This window comes from Poromitra crassiceps (assembly GCF_964638095.1).
Source record: "Poromitra crassiceps genome assembly, chromosome: 18".
In the NCBI taxonomy this organism is placed as follows: domain Eukaryota; kingdom Metazoa; phylum Chordata; class Actinopteri; order Beryciformes; family Melamphaidae; genus Poromitra; species Poromitra crassiceps.
In genome coordinates this window covers 21953927-21977616 of record NC_139636.1, presented here as the reverse complement: position 1 = coordinate 21977616, position 23690 = coordinate 21953927, and the positions used below count along the sequence as shown (strand labels likewise).

The 23690-nt window shown below is 43.7% G+C and overlaps 3 protein-coding genes across 3 annotated transcripts in view; 1 reads left to right on the top strand and 2 right to left on the bottom strand.

Annotated features, from left to right (window-relative positions):
- tspan33b (tetraspanin 33b) overlaps positions 1-98 on the top strand; it is a gene marked incomplete at both ends in the record, with an annotated part of 19409 nt that extends 19311 nt beyond the window's left edge. The window contains one exon of the mRNA XM_083654767.1: positions 30-98. Coding sequence (XP_083510893.1) covers positions 30-98 — 69 coding nt within the window. The remainder of the gene's footprint in view (positions 1-29) is intronic.
- A 230-nt stretch (positions 99-328) lies between these two features.
- Positions 329-12233, bottom strand: ttc38 (tetratricopeptide repeat domain 38). Its single transcript, XM_083654766.1, has 14 exons — positions 12168-12233; positions 11311-11388; positions 10972-11053; positions 9854-10025; positions 8256-8429; positions 6790-6865; positions 6340-6459; positions 6105-6164; positions 5829-5867; positions 5207-5288; positions 4181-4232; positions 2691-2850; positions 1299-1372; positions 329-957 (listed from the first exon to the last, which is right to left on the bottom strand). Exons 1-14 carry the CDS (start codon positions 12195-12197, stop codon positions 870-872), a joined length of 1287 nt encoding a protein of 428 aa, XP_083510892.1. The 5' UTR covers positions 12198-12233; the 3' UTR covers positions 329-869.
- A 483-nt stretch (positions 12234-12716) lies between these two features.
- mical3a (microtubule associated monooxygenase, calponin and LIM domain containing 3a) overlaps positions 12717-23690 on the bottom strand; it is a gene marked incomplete at its 5' end in the record, with an annotated part of 59374 nt that continues 48400 nt past the window's right edge. Inside the window, 5 exons of the mRNA XM_083655065.1 lie at positions 12717-15003; positions 15172-15245; positions 17525-17624; positions 20624-20695; positions 23579-23629. Coding sequence (XP_083511191.1) covers positions 14819-15003; positions 15172-15245; positions 17525-17624; positions 20624-20695; positions 23579-23629 — 482 coding nt within the window. The 3' untranslated portion in view covers positions 12717-14818. The remainder of the gene's footprint in view (positions 15004-15171; positions 15246-17524; positions 17625-20623; positions 20696-23578; positions 23630-23690) is intronic.

Genomic DNA, 23690 nt, shown 5'->3' with positions numbered 1-23690 from the left:
ATCTGAAGTGGGCTGCTGCTGTCCTCTAGATTGCAGGCATTGTGCTGTCCCAGATCCTGATCTCGCAGATCCAAGATGAGATTGGCTCGGTGTTGTGAAGCCGCCCGACACGGGGGAGGAGGAAGACAGGGAAGAAAAGAACCAACAAGCACTCCGCTGACATCTGCAAGGACATCTTATTCACTGCTACTGTATCGCGGCAACTCTTAAGTACATTTCTCACTGTTTAATGTGCCGTTGCCTGCGGGCATAGTGATAGCGTGGTGCACTTCTCTGTGCTAATCAACAACCAAGTCATCACATGACAAGTGGATATTTATTGGTTTTGATCATGGCTTTTGTATTGATCTTGACATGAAGATCTTATCTCTGAAAAGTATTTATTTATATTTAAATGTGATATGTTTGCTAATAAAATGTGGTTAATGAAGTACTGCTCATCTTAACAAGACGGTTACTGTGCTCTGAATCGCCTGTTTGCATAAGGAAAGCAGTAGAAATAATCTTTGCTTCAATATTTGCAAAATAACTGACCCCCACTGGTCCATACTGATTAAAGAGCACAGCAATACCAGCAAAAATAATACAATCACATAAAGCACATAATTACATATATATGCAAGTTTTTTGGATTTTTGAAATGCAAATTGGCAAAATTGGCACATTGGCAAAAAGCAAATGACCTCCAAGGTTTTAACCCCTAAGCCTTGTGAGAATTTGCTAATTTGTTATAACGCTAAACAGGTCAGCACCCAGCCAGGAAGGGCAGTGTGAAGGTGTCACCTGTTTTCACAAATGTCCAAAATCAGACCACCTGGATTGTCTGGGTGCCTTTGATGCTTTTGGGGGGAGGAACCATCTGTGCCAGTCTAGCCATGGAGAGCCTGGGCTCTCAGGATCAGACGATCAGTCAGCGGGGAGTTGGGCTTCGCAGCATCACGCTCCACCAGAAGACATCTGGAGGAAGTGCGTAGAACACAGACAGAACAAAGACGTGAACACAGACTCGGCGAGACTACAGGCTGAGAGGCTAATCTGATCGATACATAAAGGTGTAACATGGTGTCCTGCTTATAGAATGGTTGTCTACAGCTTGTGTTCTGTAGGCACACACAGAGGGCACAAAGACGGCTAGAGCGGGGCCCAGCAGTGACTTATGATGAAATCCAGTGGTACGCACTGCCTAAGACCATCCTTTTTCCCTCTGCTGCTCCCTTGGTAGCTTATAAAGAAGAGAGAAAGAAGCTGCGAGCAGGACTGCATGGTACTGGACAGAGAGGCAGAGCCACGTGCATTACCTTGCCAGTCTCTGGTGCTGCTTCTTGTCGGATTTCATGGCTGCCTGGATAAGCAGTTGATTGAAGACGTCCCTCTGCAAACAATAGCAAGCAAAACCATTAGGAAACAAAAACACTAGCACCACTCAAAATAGATTCCCGCTACCTTTTCAGTTTTATATGTACACTGTTGCCCCGAGGGGGACGGTTTCCTTAGCGCACGATGCATGACGTCCATCAGCATCCGTCACAGAGATCCATTATTCATATAGCGATGCATTGTGCTGTACATTCACACACTCTACAGAAGTGTGTGGTAATGGACCGAGTGGCTGCAGTTGTTATTATGCAGCCCTTTCTTCACTCCTGCCCTAACTCGGCTGTCTGAGATGAGTGGCCTACTTTCACCATAACAGGGATCTTACACTTGAAACACACTGTCCAGTCCAGTAGGATCAGTGATATCCAAAGAAAGTAAAGCGTGAAAGGAGAACTTCACCGAAAAACATTTTCAGGCATTCATTTATTTAGTTTGACAGTTATTGAGAAGTAGGTTTGAGTTGAGTTGTGGACCAGTGATGTCATTTGTGCATGAATGACATCACTGGTCCACAGATTAACTCAAGTCAACTCTCAAGAACTGTCAAACTAAATGAATGCCTGATAAAACTCTGTGTGAGATCATGTGCAAAATAAATCAGCATTGTTTTTCGGTGAAGTTCTCCTTTAAGTGTGGCTGGAAGAGCTGCAGTTCGGTTTGGCTTTTAATGGACCTTTCCTAAGTCCCATGGATTTTCTGAACCTCGGCCACCTTGTAGAGAACAGCAGAGCAGCAGCAACTAGTGTGAAATAGAGTGGAAAAGTTGAAAAGCTGTCAAACAAATCTCAAAAACCATACTTCACATCGCTTATATTTTGAGATTGTAAGTGAGAGCAGAAGTACCTGAAGGGTTTGATGTATGTAGTGTTAAAGTTGTGCGACTGTCACAGTTTTAAAGTGTGTGAATTTAGTAAAAAGTGCAGCCTGGAACGTCAGCTAGAGTGAATTGTGATGCACTCAAGGCTGGCTCCATAGGTTGCCATTATAAAGGTTGAAAAAAAAAGCATCAAAAGTCAACTGCGATTTCTCAAAAAGTACAAAAGGTATCAAAAAGCTGAAGAGTAATAAAGTACTAAAAGTGGTGACCTATTTAAAGTTTGAATGGAGTTTCTAGCTTAAAGTCTGAAGGAGTAATTATGGTTTGAACAGACCTCCCATAGACTTACATAGTGTCTAGTAGGAGAGGTGAAAGTTGACGGAGGTTACCCGACTGTTATTGGAGCACAGAGCAAAAAGGGGCGGGACTTAGGAAAGGTCAATTGTTGCTGGTTTGCTGAGGGTTTAGCACGATCACAGCTCACTGTGGAGCTCACCTGGGCATCGCTGCCTCCTATCTGCGTCACGTGGTAGCGGACGGGGTGCAGCAGCTCCACAGCCCCGCTGAAGTTGCCCTGGTCGTACTCCAGCAGAGCCTGACACATGGGCACACCGACGCTCTCTGCCACCTGATGCTGCTGATTGTCCCCCGGCTCTCTGCCAGGTACAGGATGTGAGGAAGAAGAAAGGCCGTCATGTCTCAGTGAGGATGCTTTGGACATTTGGGCAGAAGAAGGAATGTTTTGTGGCACGCGAGTTCGTAAGTGTTATACGGAGAAGTAAACTTTGCTTGGCAAGGACTGGAGGGTAATGCTGTGTGTTTTTTTTTACATCTACAGTATGTACTACTCACCAAGCTGTTACACCAAGGCTGGCACATTTATTAAATTCACATGAAAGCGCCAAACCATTTTCTATAGTAGACTTTCTAGGAAAACAGGCAGATCATACTGTATGTATGTATATATGAATGTATGTATGTGTGTGTGTGTGTGTGTGTGTGTGTGTGTGTACAGTATATACGGTATATATACTGTACATCACATACACACACGTGTGCGCACACACACACACACACAATCTCAAGTGAGGAGATTTGTTTAGATTTCTGATTGAATATGTAATGGCTTGCATTTTCCAAAATCATCAGAGGATGAAATGAATTATGAAAATCAACAACACACAGCCAAGGCTCCCGCTTGCTTTATTTTACATTGTGGAAAGGGTATTATAGCATTACTCTGCTGAACTGTGAAAGGCATAATCAGTGGGTGATAATGAGTGGGTTTCACTCTATACTGAGGCGAAGGATCGCATACAGTTTGGATTAGTCAATGCTTAAAGGCTACCACTAACTCTGACTGCAAGAGCAAGTATGTCAAATGACATTACAGTATGCACTCTGTATAAAGTATGTAAAATGACATTATGGCAGAATGTGGATTATGCAAAACTATGCAAACCTTCCAAGCCAAGGTAATACATGTGACTTGACCTAAGTCAGTGATAGAATTAAATGAATGCAAGCTCAAACATCTCATGGAGCCTTGCCTGATGATTCCAAGTAGCGTGGCGTTAAGGAGAACATTTCCATCCCTCAGCGAGGAATTGATTTTTCACTCTTTCAAGAGCCACTTTTGCCCCAAAGGTGCTTCATCCATATATATATATATATATATATATATATATATATAGTTTTTTTTATGTGGTGGCTTTTCTGTGGGTTGTGTGCGAGGGAAGCTGGAGTGCTCAGGCTGCCTGTGGTCGGAATGCCAGAGCACATTATAACCACACACATCCACAGGGGCAGCTGCTGCTCGCACAACGCCTGTCAGAGAGGGGAAGCCGTGCTCTCCGTGACGGACTACAGCTCCGAATTTGCTCTTTTGATTGCATCCCATGTGTGTGCCTCTCTCTGCTTATGTAACGCAGAGAGTGTGTTGAGGTACTGTACGTGGCGAAGAGGGGAGGAACGTGGTGAACTTACTTAGCCACCTCCCGCAGGCCCTCCAGCAGAAGAGGGGAGGAACGTGGTGAACTTACTTAGCCACCTCCCTCCCCCCCGGCCCCCTCCCTCCGCCGGCCTGGGGCGGTCCCCCGGCGCCAGCGGTCCCCCGGCGCCCAGCGACGCCATGAGGAAGGGAGGTCGTTGACATGTCACATGGTCGTCCGTGTGCAGGCTGCGGAACCTGGAGCAGCACCTGCCAGCGTCCTTCACGCAGACACACACACACACACGCACACACCACACACACACACACACACACACACACACGCACACACACACACACGCACACCCACACACACACACACAGCACTAGTGCTATTGAGAAAATAACACTTCAGTTCAATTCAAGAAAACTCATGAAACAAGTTGATTAGCACTGAAAACAAGTGTGAATATCTCGGTCCATTGCGAGCTTTTTTTATGCTTGCTTTGAGGGAAGAAAAACAAGGCAATGCTAAGATTGTATGACTATTTAAAATTAAATTAAATTAAAATGTTCTTTTGCAGTGAAAGGACATGGATATAGGTGTATCATTTTGCCAATGGAAAAAACAATGATCCTAGCCATGTATTGCATCCATTTGGCACCAATTACTTTATCTCAATTTCACTAAAGAGCAGTAATATAAAAATCCATGTTTTACAGTTTAGTTGTGAAAATGGGTCTTTTACGTTGAGGGACAAATAACTGATCACAGGAGATGACCAGGAAATCCCTCCCTTGCCCTCCCTTTTTCCATGGACTCATGACACTGAGAAGATCATGGTCTGAGGTCAGTTAACTTGTAATGTTAATCATTAAAACATGTTTAGATGTGATACGTTTTTTTTAAATAAAATGGTTAAATGAATTTGTTGCCATATGCCCCCCAAATCAATCAATCCATTATTTAAACAATTTTAAGTAATAAAAACCACATTGAAACATTTGTATAATTTTTAAGTCATAATCCATGCAATAGAGGGCTTATGGATGCCCAGATCAGACTCTCATCAGTCTCTCACCCTCCATCTCCAGTCTGTAGAGCAGAGAAGATCCGTCTACAACGTCCAACATGGCTCCCGTGGTCTTGAGTTTTTTGGACACCTTTAGGGAATGGGACACAGTTTTACAATCTACCTCAAACACTGTAGACTGGGTGGGTATGAACCCCAAACACTGTAGACTGGGTATGACAGGAGATAGAACCATGACAAAACACATCTTTGCTGGATTTCACTAAAGTGAACGGTTCAACAGCCAATAATTTAGCTGGCATAAAATTCAATAAAGTTCAAACTTAAGCCGAACATTATGAAATTGGCTATGGGACCTCGTGTGGCTTAGGTCTCCATCTGTCGCTTCTATTTCTGGATAACAAGTGAATGAAAAACTCATCACATGTGACAGGCGACACAGAATAGGCCAGATGCGTTTGGCTCTCTCGTACCGGACGTGATATGTATCGTCAAATGGATTTGACTTCCATCTGCTGACACGTGGCCCCTCAACTCACAGGGGCACAACACAGTGCTTTTACTCCAGCTCCCCTGTGTATCGCCACAGGCATCGCTCTCGAAAGGTCTCCAATGTGTTCAGACAGAGATAGCGTTAAAGTTTTGATGAAACCTCTCAATGCTAACCGACCTGGCTGTCGAAGATGTTCAGAGCGGCTTCGTACTGTCCCTGCGGAGGAGGGGAGAGCGAAAGAGAGAAATCAGAATAACCTAAGACACGATCAGATTAACGAGGGTGATAAAGTCTGTTGCATGCATGCGTAAATGCAAACACAAATTAATCTCCAAATATAATCAACTCTACACTTCAAATACCCCGAGGGGGAGCGTATCATAAATAGAACTTCCACAAACACTCCTACTGCCAGCTACGCGCTTGACTGAGAAAACTCATTATACTTGTCACCTTCTCGATGAAGTACAGCGCCCAGTGCCAATAGTTATGACAGGCCAGCATGTCACATCCCTGAAATTAAGCAAACACACGTCTGAAATATGAATTTTCTGAGAGCCATTTCAACTCGTGCTGTTATTTGTGCGGTGGCGCCCAAGACGGCGCTTGACAGAAGGTGATGAAGGTGATGTGTGATTCGTGTTATTCACTGAGAAGGGGCCAAAAGAAGGAAGAGAACTGCCCGCACCTGCCAGTCTTTCTCGGTGCTCTCCATGAACTTCAAGCCTTTGTCCAGCTCTGCTTTCATCTCATGGACGTGGGCTACAGCGTGCACGGCCCAGCCGTCCTCTGGGGTCAGAGCCAGGCCCTGCACAGGAGAAGAATGAGAAGGAAAATGTGGTATTTTGAAGAAAGAAGTAGTAGAAAACATCAATATCACAATATCGGCAGCATGCTTTAACACTGAGTTACTGTGTGTGCCTCTTTGACATATTGTGGCTGGCTTTTGCTGCTCCACTGTTTCACAATCAGCCTGCATCAAGTATTCAGCAGAGACGAGTGCTCCCTGTGAGGTCTGAGGGAGCTGTTTACTATTCAACTTCAAAGGCAAAATGACTTCAGACAGAGACAAATAGCACAACCTGATCATTATAATAGCACCGTGTACAACAGGCTGTAATGGAGTCGAAAATCTCACCTCTTTAGCTACTTTCTCAGCCTGGTCGTAGAAATGAGTCTCCAGGAGACCAAAAGAATACAGTCCTTTCAGGTAGCTGGTAACACACACACACACACACACACACACACACACACACACACACACACACACACACACACACACACACACACACACACACACACACACACACACACACACACACACACACACACACACACACACTATCTCATTACAAAAAAAAATACAGGCAGACAGAACGTTTGATGTACGAGTTCAATTTATGATGGGATTATTACATCTTCCAGGGAGATAATAAGCATGTATTGATTTTGTGGCGACTGGGGAGACATGCCCGAGCCAACCACAAAGACAGTGAAGAGGGAATAAATGGGGCAGAGTTGAAGAGACCCCCAACAGACTCCCAATTTGCGTTTAAATAGTCAATACGATCATTAGATTGGAATCGACTCCACAAGCAATTACTGTCTGAGAATAATAATCATAATACATGGGCCTTTCTTTTCTCTATGTGAACATGGTGACATAAATATGCCGCCCTGTCACAGAGGCGAGCCTCTGTTGCAATCACGCGGAGGTTTAAATATTAAACGCTGACTCCTTTCTATTCTTCAAGTAGACACATAACGTGGAGGAGAACATTAGTTTTTACAAGATCGCTCTCTGCCTTCTCACCCATCAATGGTTTTGCATGATTGCAGGGTGAGGCTGTGTTTGCTTTAATTCCTTCGCCGTGTGAGGAATTAGGCTCTGGAGGCTCCATCAACTTCTACCTCAACTGTTGACTTTCTAAGCACCAATAAGTAAGTGCCACCCGCCCGTACCAATAAACCTTCTCATTTGCTGACTCTGTGACCCTGAGCAGCAAGGCCAGGATTTACACTCTTGGCACATCCTGGTGTCACTTACTGTCACAATCTACCTCAAAGACACTAAGTGCTCCAAAAGTCTTAAATTATGCATATTTATGTGTCCCGTTCTGTAATAAAAAGTGTTGGAGGTAATTATTGTTTCCTGTAATAGAGTTTACTGTCGCAATTTCCCTAGTCACAGTTACTGATCTGGATTGTTACATTCTTTAGCCTTTTTAAAGACTTTAATGGTCAAATATTTATTGTCTCTTGGCCTCTCCTGCCTTCAAGTCATGTTGGAACTTTCTGAATTTAGAGCTCAGATGAACGAGCCAACAAAGTGGTAAATACGACTTGGAAAGTCAGAATTTAATCCTGTAGGCTCGATCTTTATTAAAAATGTAAGAATTATTTTGTGTCTTTCGTTATTTTGACTATTTCTGCTAGTAATGCTGCTATGTCTGCAATATGCCCAATGAACATAAGTAAGCCCAGCACAATTGTTTTAGTGTGTAACGCAAAAGTAATAATGTCACGCAAGTAGTGTAACTAGTCAAGTAATTCATTACTTTGGAGAAGAATAACATGTCATGTGTCATTTGCTATCTTCTGTACCTATACAGAGGCATATGTGGCTTCCAGTGAGGCAGCACGCGGGCCACAGAGTCCCTCATCTGGGTCTGGCCACCGATGTAGAAGAAGCTATCATGAGCGAACTTGAGAGCCAGCAGATCTGTAGGATGCTCCAGCAGGATCTCCTCCCACACATCGCAGGCTTTGGGGAAATTCCTGTGAGTGAGGAATCATCAGTAGCCGTTAAATACCGGTACCGTTCTGTGAAGCAATAAACTCCCTGGCGGCAAATAGAATCAGTGTGACAGTGCCACGAGAATCGCAAAGATACGCCATGCACTCCCGTCTCGGATGAAGGGAATCAGAAAAGAAGAGCTTGAAGTAAAATCGTTTTCTACCGAGACAATATTGAAAGCGGAATGTCTTCTCCGTATGATATATCCTACAGGACCGCAGGGAAATAAGACACTGAAGATAAAATACTAATATTACTGTTCAGACTGTGGGAGAGAATGAAAAGAGGGATGTCTTTAGTGTATCGACTGTGACTACTCTGATGTGGCTGTGTAACAGTGCTGAGCTTTTCTCAGCCACTGGTGAGTGCACTGAAGCCCTATCTTCAAAACATACCAAACACAATCAGAGGACAGATTATAAAACAGTCTGATAGCTTGCTACAGTGATTCCCCAGCCTTTTCATCCCCCAACCCCCATTATAGATTATAGATCCATGCAGTAATCCATGGACCACCACGAGTCTCAGGGACCCCCCAAACCCCATTATAGATTATAGATCCATGCAGTAGTTCATGGACCACCACTAGTCTCAGGGACCCATATGTCTATGCTGGGCCATATACCCGTATAGTATAATATCCATATTATATTGTGATATGAGACTAGATATCGCCTGGGATTTTGATTATTGTAATATTGTGAAATAAAGTGGCTGAGCACAATTTTAACCTAAACTTGACCTGCTCATCAAATCCATATTACTATTACTGATTGATTACACATTACTGATTACTAATGCCGAGTCTAAAGTATTGTGATTGATTATTGTGATATTTGATTTTGTCATGTCTAAGAAAATGTTTGATATAAGTGGGAGTTCTACACCTTTCGACAGTACATTGTAAGTGAGGGTTTGCAGCTGAGAGTGATATAACTATGTTCATAACAAGCAAATTCATGTGTTCTCTAATAAGACCTTTTGGTGAAATGAACCTCTCCTAGTCCCAGGAACTACTGATAGGTCCACCTCTCCCTCTCTCATAGTCCCAGGAACTACTGATAGGTCCACCTCTCCCTCTCTCATAGTCCCAGGAACTACTGATAGGTCCACCTCTCCCTCTCTCATAGTCCCAGGAACTACTGATAGGTCCACCTCTCCCTCTCTCATATAGTCCCAGGAACTACTGATAGGTCCACCTCTCCCTCTCTCATAGTCCCAGGAACTACCGATAGGTCCACCTCTCCCTCTCTCATAGTCCCAGGAACTACTGATAGGTCCACCTCTCCCTCTCTCATAGTCCCAGGAACTACTGATAGGTCCACCTCTCCCTCTCTCATATAGTCCCAGGAACTACTGATAGGTCCACCTCTCCCTATCTTTCCAGTGGCTACACGGTTCTCACCCGCGAGAGAAGAGCTCCATGGCCCGGACATGCAGCCTCTCTCTGGGGGTGACGTCCTGAGCGGCAGCCAGCTCCACCGTCCGCCTCACGGCGCTGGCCAGGCGCTCGTTCAGCCGGACGGAGCTTGCCGTCCCCACTAGCTCCAATCCTGTGCTGATCACATGGCCCATAACTGCAGGGGGAGGGAGAGCATAACAACCGTCTTTTCAACAAAAGTTGCGGGGGAAGTGAAAGCTTTTCCATGACTGTATAATTAATAATGACTCATGAACTACAAGAAATGCCTTTTATATTTTCATTAACACTTTATTTGGATAGTCCGCCTACAAAGAGTCTACAGACTAGTATTTGTAACATTTCAACAGCTTATTAACATTGACAATTCAACAATTCACCTGTTTCACTTTGTCTTAGATGTTTAACAGATTCTGTTTGCTTCCACAATCCACACACCTGATTCTCATCACCTGGACCTACTAAATTATTCTGATCATATGTAGGTATGTTCATGTGTACTCTACAGATAATAATAATGTTAAACATCTACTGACAAAGCGAATAAATTTGAATTGTTGAATGTGAACTAATAAGCTGTTGAAATGTTGCAAATACAAATACAACAAGACTCTCTATAGGCGGACTACCCAATAAAGTGTTAGCATCGTATTTTCTTTGAAGAATATGGCATCACCCATGATGTGCTTGCTTGGATGATAAATGAGAACACTGTAAATAATTAGACAGCAACATCAGGAATAGCTGGGTTGGTGAGGTGATGAATTGACGAGTTGGCACATCACCAAACCTCACCTCATTGACTGTTTGACTAGAGGCTTGTTCCAGAAATGAACTATTATAATGGGCTAACAAGCACAGGGACGTTTAGATAGCAGAGTGTGCAGAGGAGGCAGCTGCAGCACTGAGTCCAAATCAGCCACTTGGGACCCAGCTTCCAGTTAAGTATGAATGCGAATGACATTTGCATATACTTTAGTGTTGCTGACACTAATAGTGTAAAAAGGGAATTCAATATTATGCTGCAATGAGCATAATCATGATCTTAATCAAAGCACAGCTCGTCTCATGAGTTTGCTACTCGATTGATCACATTTCGTTACCAAAGTCGGGATCAGCAGCCTGGATCGCAGACATGCATCTGTCAATTCCTCCAAGGGTTTCATCATTACGCCAGGTCACATACTGTGTACCAAACAAAACAGGGAAGTCGTTTGTTAGCATTCACTTGTATTACTGTAATTGGAGACAGTCTGCAGGCAACGCCTGTGTGTGTGTGTGTGTGTGTGTGTGTGTGTGTGTGTGTGTGTGTGTGTGTGTGTGTGTGTGTGTGTGTGTGAGAGAGAGAGAGAGAGAGAGAGAGAGAGAGAGAGAGAGAGAGAGAGAGAGAGAGAGAGAGAGAGAGAGAGAGATATACCTGGAGAGTATTTACTGTATGTTACCTGAGTGAGTATGGCATCATACATTTTGCAAGCCTCATTGCTGCTGGTGGACAACGGGAGACCCTCTGCTCTCCACGCCTGTTATGAACGCAAGTAAATACATACAGTAAACATGTCAATGCAAACTCTGTATCTGAAGAAGAAGGCCATAGGTGTCATTTCATTAAAAACTTTTTGCATATGGAGCAGTGAGTGTGCGACACTTTCTTCATCCTCAAATGCAAACTCTGTATTCAGACATAGAAAGATATACTGCCGCTGGATAGCAGCTTCTCTTTCATCCAGGTGAGCTCAGCTGTAGTGTGCACAGGTTTGCATTTGGCATAAAAGTTGCAAGCTGCTGTGCTGCAGATGCTGCTAGAGGTTCATTACTGTATGCAAATGAAATGTAGCTATAGTAACGTGGGCTTTGGGAGATTAGGACACACAAAGAACACTAGTAGCCTATAGTGGTTTTTCCTCTGGAATAATTATGAACTACTTTTCTATATTTTTATCATTGTCCTATAAAACCATGTAGCTATAAAACCTAAGGATATACCCCCCCCCCCCCCCCCCCAAAATGTAGCCTTTATGCACCATCAGCTAAACCTAATATACTAAATTGGAGCTTCTCTGTCCCACAGGAACTCACAATGCAAAAACCGCGCCCCCTCGGGACCAACCCCCGACTTGAACTTCACTCTGCTCATGTGACGCCTGTAGCCTGATACCTTGTAGCGTTCATAATAATTACATAAACGCCAACTCAGACATTGGTCGGTCTATCGTGGGAAGGCTTTTACTTTTTGGTAGGACACTCTGCTAACAAGTTCCTCTCTTTACTGTGCTAGTTACACCGAAGCTCCCTCACTTACCTCGCAGTCCCTAAAACTTGAAGCAATCATCTTTTCCTTCTGCCTAGCTGGCTGCAGACTCGGAGCAGAGGTGGTACGTCAAGCCCAACACAGCGAGCCACAACAACGGGAAATGCCATGAAGTATTTTCAAAATAAATGCCACTCATGGGAAAAATCGTAATAAAGCAGTTGTACAAAATTACCAAAAAAAATCATGTATCGAAATAAAGACGCGGTTTTTTTACTTACATGTTTTCACAACAGTATTATTTTTGTTACTTATAAAAACAAGCAGGCCCAGTAGGCTATAATTAAGCATAAAGGCTTTTATTTTGAAAAATTGGATAGGAAGTTTGCACATTTTTGCTGACTTGGACGAAAGATGTTTGTTTTTTGTTTTTCCTTCCGACATGGTTTAGTTTTATGATAGCTGGGCGGGGGAAAACGCATTTTCTTGACCTTCGTACCTACAGCCAGTTCACCCAAAACATTGTATGGACAAAGAAAGGTGGGAGATAAAAGAACTGCATTGTTTTATTGCCATTTCAGCATACATCCAACACCCCTCTGCATTTTAGCTACATGAAGCATTTACATTACAGGTCATGTGTCAACAGGACACGTTAAAAATTAGGGTTCATTTTTCTTTACATATAATACAGCTTTGCACACATGTTAATAAATATCAATACAATCATGTCAAACTTATCACACACACCATCTAAAACAAAGCATTGAAATAGTCTTTTATTCACAGCTCATACCAAGTCATAAATAAAGCCTCTTGCTCTATGTTTCTGTGCTGTAAAACAGAGACCACCTGGATTTTTACTGTTTGTCAAAAAGGCTATTATTAGATTCAAATGCCCAACAGATTAACGGCACGATCCTGTTGTTACAGATCAAATGCAATTTGTTCATAGTGTTTTGCATCTCCTCAGCTCTACATTTTAAATCTGCTGTTTGTTTGAAGACCTGTCATATAAAAGTATTTGATAAAGTAAAATAAAAAGAAAGAAAAATGCTGAGTTCCAGTGGGAAACACAAAAGTCAATACCTCAAAAACAAGTATAACTCAAAGAAAAAAATAAACATAAAATCTGAAAACTGTAAAGTATTGACAATGAAATGAAAAAGGCATCTTGTTCAAGGGCAAAGTATTAACACTGCCAAACAGTTGTAAGTTCTTGTGTAGTGTGTAAGCTCTTGTGGTTTATTCCTTTAATATTGCAGCATATCCACCAGTCCTGTGGCACTAAATGAGCGATGTGTGCTACTACAGCCACTTCTCCCATCGACAACCGAGAGAAATCAGCTTCATTTGTACATGATGGCATCACAACGTTACACAGTAGGAAATGTATCTGAACTGGAAAAGACAATTCCTTCGCAGATTAATCACTTCAACAGATGGTTTTTCTTGCCACCATTAATTATATTAGGTATATTGAAACTTTACACATCCAATATAGAATATGGACAAGTGATTGTAAACATAAGTCGGCATGATATACAGTGGATGGCATCTAAAAGAGGCCCCATCATTATACACTCGTTCAGTCAGACAAGTGAGATGCTGAAGTGTCCATATATATTAGATGTGTGTTAGATGCGTTTTTCCAGAGTCAAAACGCAATGTAACACAATGTAGATGCACTTTTATTCTTATTATTTTTTCCTCATCTTTATGAGCCTGCAGTCTTCATTCCTGACATGCAATGCCTTATAGGTGATGGAGTATTCAATAGGAGTAGACATAAGTGCAAGTTAATGAGATTCTGGGCACTCTCCTGTGAATGCAGAGGATATGAACCGAAAATCAAAATTCCGTTCATGTGTTAAAATCAAACAAAGCTAATAAATACAAAACGTGGATTCAGCGGATTCTTCTTACTGTTGACTCACAAAACACTCTGTGTGTGTGTGTGTGTGTGTGTGTGTGTGTGTGGGGGGGGGGGGGGTAGAATGAGTTTTCCATGGCCTCCTTGTGACTCCTTAGGATAACGGAAGCCAGTTTGTGATTGGACAGAGAGGCAGGTTCAGCAGACAAAGTCCCTCCCAAAGTTAGAAGTCACCTCTGAATAGGAGACCTGGAGAGTGAAACTGCCTTGTCCCTCCGGTATTTATACACACCTCTGTAAGAGTCCTCTCCGAGAAAAACAAACGAACAAAAAACACCCTCAACCACTGAAAACCTGACACTATACACAGCTATACACAAAACACAAATCTTTACAATTCCTTTACATCAGCAGGACCTAACCGCATTCTTCCCTTTAAATGATCGAGGATCAAAATAACTCAGTCTTACAAAACATTCTCCCGAGCCCCCCCCCCCCCCCCCCCCCGGTATGAGACGATCCGTTTCAAGCCTTTGCGACGATCAAGTTGCATCTGTACTGAGAGACAGTGAGGCGAGGACAGTGAGGCGAGGACAGTGAGGAGAGGACAGTGAGGCGAGCTGATGACTGGGACATGTAAACGTTACAGACCGCTTCAACTGCAATGTCAGTGACAGCCATAGTGTGTTTGGGGGGGGGGGAACTCTACACATTCACTGCTGCAGGTGTGCCAGTAGGACAGAAAGTGCCCGTGTCCCTCTTAATCACAGAGCAGAACATAGACCGCTCTGATCACGGACCCTGGGTGACCACATTCCGCTGAACCCCCTCAGGCCCAGTTGAGGTTGAAACCCTTGGAAAGCATGACGGCCTCCAGGTCCTTGTCCTCCTCCTTCTCCCGGAGCCTCTGCTCCTCCAGCAGGGCCACCAGGGAGTCGCGCTGCTCCACCACCTCCAACATCTCGTTCAGGATCTGCTTCTCCTGAGCCAGCTCCTTCTCTGTCTTTAGGTGGTCTGAAAAGAAAAGGAAAGGGGAAGAGTGAGGGGTTAAGAGGGGAAGAAAAGAAAGACAAAGACGGGGGAAGGAGCATGCGTGCATGTGAGAAAATGGACAGAGAGAGAGAGAGAGAGGAGTTGATATGATACAGAGACAAGAGAGCAGTTTACGATTTCAGTACTCACCTTCCACAGCCATTCGCTCCCTGAGATCCTGCTGTAGTCTGCTCTGACGATCCTCCAGCTCCAGCTCTCTGGCACTGAGGGACACAAAGGACACAGAGCAGACAGTTAGGTCAGTTTCTCTGGTGAACTACAGCTTTCAGCATTTCTGAAAAGATTTCAAGCAGTGTTGTGGCAACTGATAATGTCATAATTGTCAGATAATGCAATAACATTATTACATCACCCAAGTGATTATTACCTACAAGAGTTAATATATTTTTAACTGATGATGTAATAACAATATTGAGTAATAATGTAATATAAAGATATAAAGAATACAAATATTACATCATTACTCAGATGTTGTGATGCTAGTTGTGATGCAATAAATGCAACGCAATAAATTGCCAGCTAATGTAATAAGATATTACTCAATAAGGGGTGAATAATAATACATTACATTTATATAGCGCTTTTCTCAGTGCTCAGACGCTTCAAAAACACAGGATAAAACAATTTTAATAGAGATCTCAGTACTATAATAAGGCGGCCGGGGGTTCCACGGCGCACAATTGCTTAACTGTGCATGTGCGCGGGCGAAGCTAGAAATGAGTGCGCAAAGCGAGCGATATTTAGAAGAGAAGATTAGAGCGAAGATTAGAAGTCAAAAGCAAGACTGACAAGGTGGGTTTTGTCTTTATTGAGTTTTCTGGGGGATACAAAGAGTAAAGATCAAAACAGAGAAAATCTAAAAACCCAGGTGGAGTAGCGCAAGTGACCTGTTCTGCAAGGCAGGAGGAGCTAACACTTTTCAGGTGAGATTGAGAAACCTAATGTACAAATGTATTTGTCAACTGAATGTTTCACCAGAATGCTGTAATCATACTGCTGACTATTACTAATCCAAGATATAGTACTGTGTGATACCAGTCACATTTTTCCCTTTTATATTATTTATTTTTATCGCTGGGCAATTTCAGACAGGAGGCTCCAGTAGTCAGACAGGAGGCTCCAGTAGTCAGACAGAAGGCTCCAGTAGTCAGACAGGAGGCTCCAGTAGTCAGACAGGAGGCTCCAGTAGTCAGACAGAAGGCTCCAGTAGTCAGACAGGAGGCTCCAGTAGTCAGACAGGAGGCTCCAGTAGTCAGACAGGAGGCTCCAGTAGTCAGCAGCGGGGGAGCTGGAGCAGCTCGGAAGCAAAAGCCCAGTTTGCAGGAAAGTGCCAAAAGGTACAGTAGGTAAACACATCCATCAAAGTAATGATTCGGTAGAATCCATACAGAAATGCGAGAGATGTTACGTTAAACGAGACAAAAGTTAAAATCAGTCAAGAGAGCTTTGCTGAAGCACAGAAAGGAAACTTGTCAGACTTAAACCAAGGCTAGGATGGAGAAGCGGCGAACAAAAAGCCAGCGTCCACTCACATCCGGGCATCCTTGATTGCAGCACAGGACAATAAATGCGTCCTTCAAAGTCTGTTGCGGAGTCGTCAGTGTGAAACATATTATTAACTGATGACATAATAATAATGCTGACTAATAATGTAATATTGTTCTTATTCTTACAAGATATTCCATTATTAATCGATATACTGTGTTGTTACATCGTTATATTTTGAACAGACATATTACAGTAATGTAATATTCTTATATAAGATATCACATTATTACTCATTATTACATAAATTAAAAAATGTTTCACCCCTTATTAAGTAATAATGACCTGATAATGTAATAATGTCATGTTACATTATCTGGAAATGTATTGCATTAACAGGTTTTATTCCATTTTTTACACTTTTAGATGAATATGTTTGTCAGTTTGACAAGTTATTAAAATGTGCTTTTGCTTTGTTCTGCTTCCTTGTGTTTGTATTAAATCATTCAGTTAGATCTAATGAGGCTCCTGCTCTGTAAAGTCCTTAGAGATATTACTTACTTCACTTATGCCTGACAGCCCTCCAGGGGTATAGGAGGGTGTAGGAGGCCGTCGACAAGGGACCTCCAAAGTTCTCAGTCAGAGAGATATGCTTGTGATAAAAGACTGTCTAAATAAATGACCTTGAACTTATTACATTATCCGTACAAGAGTTGACATTGCAACCAATAAAAGACAGCGAGCTGTGCTTTATAGAGATTATCAGCACAGTTGGAACTAATCTTTGACCAATCAGATCGCTTGATTGAAACCACTTTTTGTATAACTGTGTTTAGCCTACATCTGGCAAAACAACCAGAAGGCATCGATCTCAAGATCTCAGTAAAGTACTTACAATATCATGAACTCTGACTCGTCCATCTCAAGATCTCATTAATGTACTTACAATATCATGAACTCTGACTCGTCGATCTCAAGATCTCAGTAATGTACTTACAATATCATGAGCTCCGACTCGTAGCGCACCAGGGCGTTTTTCTCCTGCACCAGCTTGAACCACTCTTGCATTAGCTTGGGATCGTCTTTCTTGCCCATGCCTGCAGGGAAGGAGGGAGGACAGAGTGGGAGTGAGTGAGGGGTCGGCCACTAGAGGGCGACACTGAATGTGACTCATACGCGGGCCGACGCAGGCAATGTGCAAATGAAAGCCAAGCCGGATGTCCTCGCTGAGGATGAGGATGTCCTCGCTGAGGCATGTCCTCGCTGAGGATGAGGATGTCCTCGCTGAGGATGAGGATGTCCTTGCTGAGGCATGGAGAGGTGGAGGGATGGACTCAACGCGCTCATTCGGGCCATCCTGCTGCTGACGCACAGAGGATGGCGTGGAGGTACAGGTATCAACTTTGGTCCGTGTGCGCACACACGCACGCACGCACACACACACACACATACACACACACACACACACACACGCACACGCATGCACGCACACACATACTCTCATGCAGCCAAAACCTGTTGTTGCAGGTTTGAGAGTTTGTGTTACCCAGTTTGGTCTTGGTGTCAGATACAGCTGCTGTTTGGAAGCAGTCGCCTGACCCTATCTTTCTTCTTTCCCTTTCAGAGTGGGTGGCTGGCAAGTCAAAAAGGGCCAATCAGCAGCCAAGATATATAACACAGAACTATACTCAAGGACCTATGGAAATTCTCCATCCTCCCACTGCCCACATTATTGACCCACAGCAGAAATAAAATCTGTCAGATCGTATTTATGCTGCTGAGCGGTTGGAGGGGAGGCGGTGGGGGAAACCCATGAATTATTCTCCCCTCTTTACATAGACAATTACAAGGTCAAATGTACACGGGATAGTTTATCATTGAGACCAATAGCGAAAGTCCACACTCCTCTATTGAGTCTGCCTCAGGGAGAAGCATGTTCAGTTACTGCTGCCGTCATGCATTGCAGTACTGCAGCAGGTATTGCAATCAGCGCAATCAGTCAGCCGCAGACTTTTCCTCCTGTGCTCCAGGAAGAGAGCAGACCACACGGCATGCTCAGAAATGTCTGCTGCTGCTGTGCCCGCATCGCATTCCCTCTCTCATGATGTGACTGCAGCAGGTGGAGGAGGAGGAGGAGGAGGAGGAGCCAAGCGCTTTCAATGAAACAGCGGAAGGCGAGCCTCGATGCAGCGTGACATACTTAGCTGGGGAAGAGGAGGCTCTTGCAAAAGGAAAAGGAAAAACATCGTACACATATAAATGGCATGGCTGTTGTCTCGGGGGCCGGCTCTTGCTAATTAACAGACAAGGGAAAAGAGAGAGAGAGAGAGAGAGAGGCAAAGCTGGGGAGAGAGTTCCTCGCACAGGGGAAGAACACAAAATGCAAAGTGTGACAGAGGAATAATTATATAAAAAAAGCAGGGTTTCCAACATGTTTTCTTTTTTCCCTCTCTGTTCCACCGCCAGCACCCCTCAGCCCAAGGCTCCAAGGAGAGATGAGCCACAGGTAGAACAACAGCAGATACATAGATTAGAAGCTCAGGCCGAATTTACACTGACAGGTGTTAGATATGGGAAGAATAGACCAGACGATCCATTGATTTTTCATCCTTGTTTTGTCTGGGACTAGAATATTTATAATAAAAAATCTTCACACCATGCACATTTCTCAATCTTTGAACTGCACCTTGCCCGGGAGCTAGCAATTTCTCAGGTGTTCATCGCTCATTTCTGTTATGATTACTTCACACACACCTATAACGGTGATCCTAAGCTTTGGGGCAGAATAGCTAAAACAAATAAAAATAATGAAAAACTAGAGTTGTGTATAGTTTTATAACTATCATATTTCCTCCGATAGTTGACGGTAGTCAATTAAAAGTGGAGTCTTTGATAATGGTGGGGGCGTGGCTGACATGAACAAATAAAGGTGGGCAAATACAGGCCGGGGCGAAAAAACAAAGGAGAAAACATAACTGTAACCGTAGTTTGTAGTAACATAGAAGTGCCACAAGATGTCAGTATGAACCAAGATGGCTCAGCCAGTGGAAGGCTCTGGACTGGAGCATGGCGTCATCGATTACCGTAATTAATCGTAATGCATTGCAGTATAAAAAAAACTGCTCTCTAACGAACTCCAACAGAAGCAGGTCAGAAAACGAGGAGGCTTCGTAGTTAAATATGAGCAAATATACTTATCAAACAGAGGGAATTACAAATAAAGGTGTCTCTAATATAAGCCTGATTCCAATGAAGGCCTGTGCAGTTCAGGTAAATAAAAGCCTGGGTCAATATTAGAGGAAATAGGGATTAATTTCCATTAGTTGAACAGCAAACAGATAACATGCTGTTGATTGAACGCGCGCGCACACACACACACACACACACTACAGCAGAGTAGTTTCCCCTTTAACTGACTGCAGCGCCAGCTACCCACTAACAATGAAAGAAACATCCAATATCTTCTTGCTGCTTTTTCAGTGTTGCTAAGCTCGTGGGAGGTTACATGAGGTTACTCGGGTACATCACAGCTAAATGTATTCTGTGATTTGGGTTGAAAGATTTTGTGATGCGTCTCAAAACACGTTTATCCTTACAAGTGTGTAGAAGGCAGCTAAAAAAAAAAAGCCAACTGAAATATTAAAACTTTTGACTCAAACAATGCCGCCAGAATGATCAAGTCTCTGTGTGCTGTTGCGGAAGCTTAAAAACATCAGACCATCATCTCCTAAATATCTTATATTCTGGCACAGTGTGCATTCTGTGAACCAAATGTTGATAAGGTTAACTTAGTCTTACAGTATATCCAGCGATGCTATTTGCACGTTTTCTATTTCTAAATTTTTAATTAATATATACTAAAGTCTGTTCCTCGGGACGAAGACCTGACCACTTCACTGAGTTTGGGGAACATCCTGGGGGAAATCTACTGAGCCTGATCACACACAAAGGGACGAGGACAGTAAGAGGAGGACAGGTTGGGACGTGACTGGCGGGTAAAGGACGGGCGGGACGGGGAGGGGAGGGTTCCGCGGGTCCTTACGGTTGCCATGGTAACCCGCCACAACCGTCAGCGGAGGCGACGAGGTTACGTTACCTTCGGGGGAACAGCAGGGGCACAAGGAGAGAGGTCTTCGGCGAGGAGGAATCCCCCCCACAAAGGGCTCAACTTCCACAAGATAAAGGGAAGACAGTGTGAGGGAGCAAAGTGGGTGGGTGGGGTGTGATGGTGGCCAAGAAGAGATGGAGATAAAGAAAGAAGTGCAGAAATAACGGAAGGGGGAGAGTAGAGATGTGTGTGTGTGTGTGTGTGTGCGAGAGAGAGAGAGAGAGAGAGAGAGAGAGAGAGAGAGAGAAGTATAGAGGACACAGAGAGGGCGGAGGATCGGGGGAGATAGAGGAAGAGAGAACATCGAGGAGAAAATCAAAAAAGGGCCAGAGCACTATGATAGGGAGGAGACAAATCACCTGGAGAGAGGAGATGGGAGAGATCAGCTGTGTGTGGTGTGGGAGGGGAGGGAGGGAGGGAGGGAGGGAGAGTAAAAATAGGTAAGAAAAAAATCTTAAAAGGAGGAAGAGGGAAAATAATCCTCGTTTGATCTTTCGTCTGCAGCTGTCGTATCTGTACTCTTCAAACAGGAAGGAACGTGACAACGTCCACCATCAGCTGTGTGTCTGGAGAGGCTCTGACACGCTCTGCTGTTTACAACACTCCACCAAATGGATTCATCCCATTAACAGCCATTATTGATCAGTAGAGGAGAACCATAGAAGATAATGACTTCATCTTTAAAGATGCTTCGGCTCCTTCAGGTGAACGCTGCACGCGCTCCCTGTAGAGTGCCCCGCTCAAATTTGATGAGTGCCTACTTTTGAAGTGCAAATTAGATTTGTTTTTTTTCTTTCCTCGAGTATGGACCAATGCTTTGAACCTCCAAATGAATTTTCTCAGAGAAAATGAGCTCATGGATATTGAGGTACAGTAGTTGGCTAGCATCTCCTCAAAATTAAAATAAGTAGAGAGAAAGTGATGTAGAAATAACTAAAAATAGAAGGGGGAACCTGAAAGGAGATAATTGGGGGAAACAGATTCTGATAGGAACACATATCATCACATGACAGAGGAAAGTGACACTGCTGTCACTGAGTGTGAAATGTCAGATAATTACTACAAGGGACTATCACAGAGAGGGAAAAAATGAAAGGATGTTGGGAAAATTGCAATGTGGAATATCTGCTTTGAAACAAACTTGGCTAGCACGCCCTAACACCCGAGCGCCATTAAGATTTTAAGGCCTATGTTTTCAGCGAATCATAAAAACATGACTATGAAATGCATCTGTAGCACTGAGCTACAGCACATTATAAAAATGCTGTTAATTATTGAGGATTATTAAAGTAATAAAGAGAGATAATGTATCGTTGCTAGAGCAGCAGCAGCTCCTGACCACCTATAAAAGAGACTCCCTGGCTTTAGCTTTTGGCGCCCCCTGCAGGCCTGAACACTGCCACGCTGATAAAGCTTAGTACATCTCATTCTAGCCTCTGGTGAAGGGTATTCAGTCAAAATGCAACCATTCCTTATCACGCCGCCAAACACGGTAACACAAAGTGACTGTCAAAAATCCACCTGCAAGTCGTTTTGCATTCCAAAGTCTCGAGACACACCGCATCCAGTTACTGTATGACATTCAAAAGCAAAGATGCCAAACCATTGCTTCCAGGGTTCACATACTTACCACATGCAATGGAAGAAGAAGCCATATCAGACTTAGAGATTTAACTCAAACAGGTTAGAGTTGAGTTGATTACAACTGGATCATCATGCCTGATCAACCAGTTAGCTAAACAGCTTTCGGGAGAGGTTAGAAGAATTCACACAACACCATATTTATGTTCTTTTGGATTAGTATGGCCCTCTCCCTGACAAAACTCCACACAATCTGTCAGATGAGTGACAGCAGCAACAACCAGCGGGACAGAACCACAGAGAAGCACAGGCCCTGCTCGAATACTTGGAGATGCACCTTTTCCTCGCCTCGCTGTCACTGAACCAGAACGTTTGATTGCAATAAACAGAACTAGTTGTCTAATACAAAGCTAGGTTCAGGAGGAAAGGATGCATTTCAGTCATATTCAATCAAGGCTACAGTCTACCACAGAGAAAACACCAGACACCACAAGACGTCTCATCCACTATGGGAGGCGGGGTGGAGGAGGGGCACTGTGTTACTGTTAGCCAATCACAGTTTAGACAGGACGTCTAGGGGTCAAGGGTCGCAACGCCGCTTCTCTGCAGCAAACAATACACACACACACTGGGTTATGCAACTGAGCAGGTATGAGAGAGTCAGGGGAGCCGTGGACTACAGGACGAAACTACAGCAGCACAGCTGTGAGGGGGAAGCTAGTTATCAGGAGCAAGTCCAGCGGTTTAGTAGGGGGTCAGTCAAGGGGAAATTATAATACAATACTTTCCAAGGGGGGGTGTGTGTGTGTATGTATGCGTGTGTGCATGCTCAAACATGTGCCCCTTCTATCTACGTACAGTATAGTATGTAAATTTCCAATAATTGTCAAAGTTCAAACGTCAAACTCATCTGTTAATTTTGTTCATACAGCAAAATCTAATTACAATTGGATGATAATTGAGCTTGATGTTGAAGTCCAAATTGTCCAAATGTGGCTTTCCTAACATCCATGTAAGACCGGATCAGGATCAACAAATCAGAAATGTAAGAGCACATCACTTAAAGAGATCAAAGGCTCGTCTGAAGAGGACAACATGAGTGTGTGATGTGTGTGTGACGCAAGTGGTGTTTGAACTGGTGCGATCAGAGCGGGTGGGGTCAGGTGGGGGGGTGGTGCAAAGGAGCAGAAAGTATTGCAGCAAGGCTAAAGCCAGCCAGCCAATCAGCCAGCCAGCCAGCCAGCCAGCCAGCCAGCCAGGGTAGAGCCAAGGGGTACAAAGTTCAAGTAGTCAAGGTGAGAAGGATAGATTGGGTTAGCCATTAGGTTAGTCAGTTGAAAGCGACAGATTTGAAATACATACCGCCCAGATGCAAGTCCAGGATTTCACTGTAATTAGAATCTCCCCAATAGTCTACAACGACAGGGATATATTAGAGATAGGAGTTATTTCAAACAGCCCCAAACTGGGCACG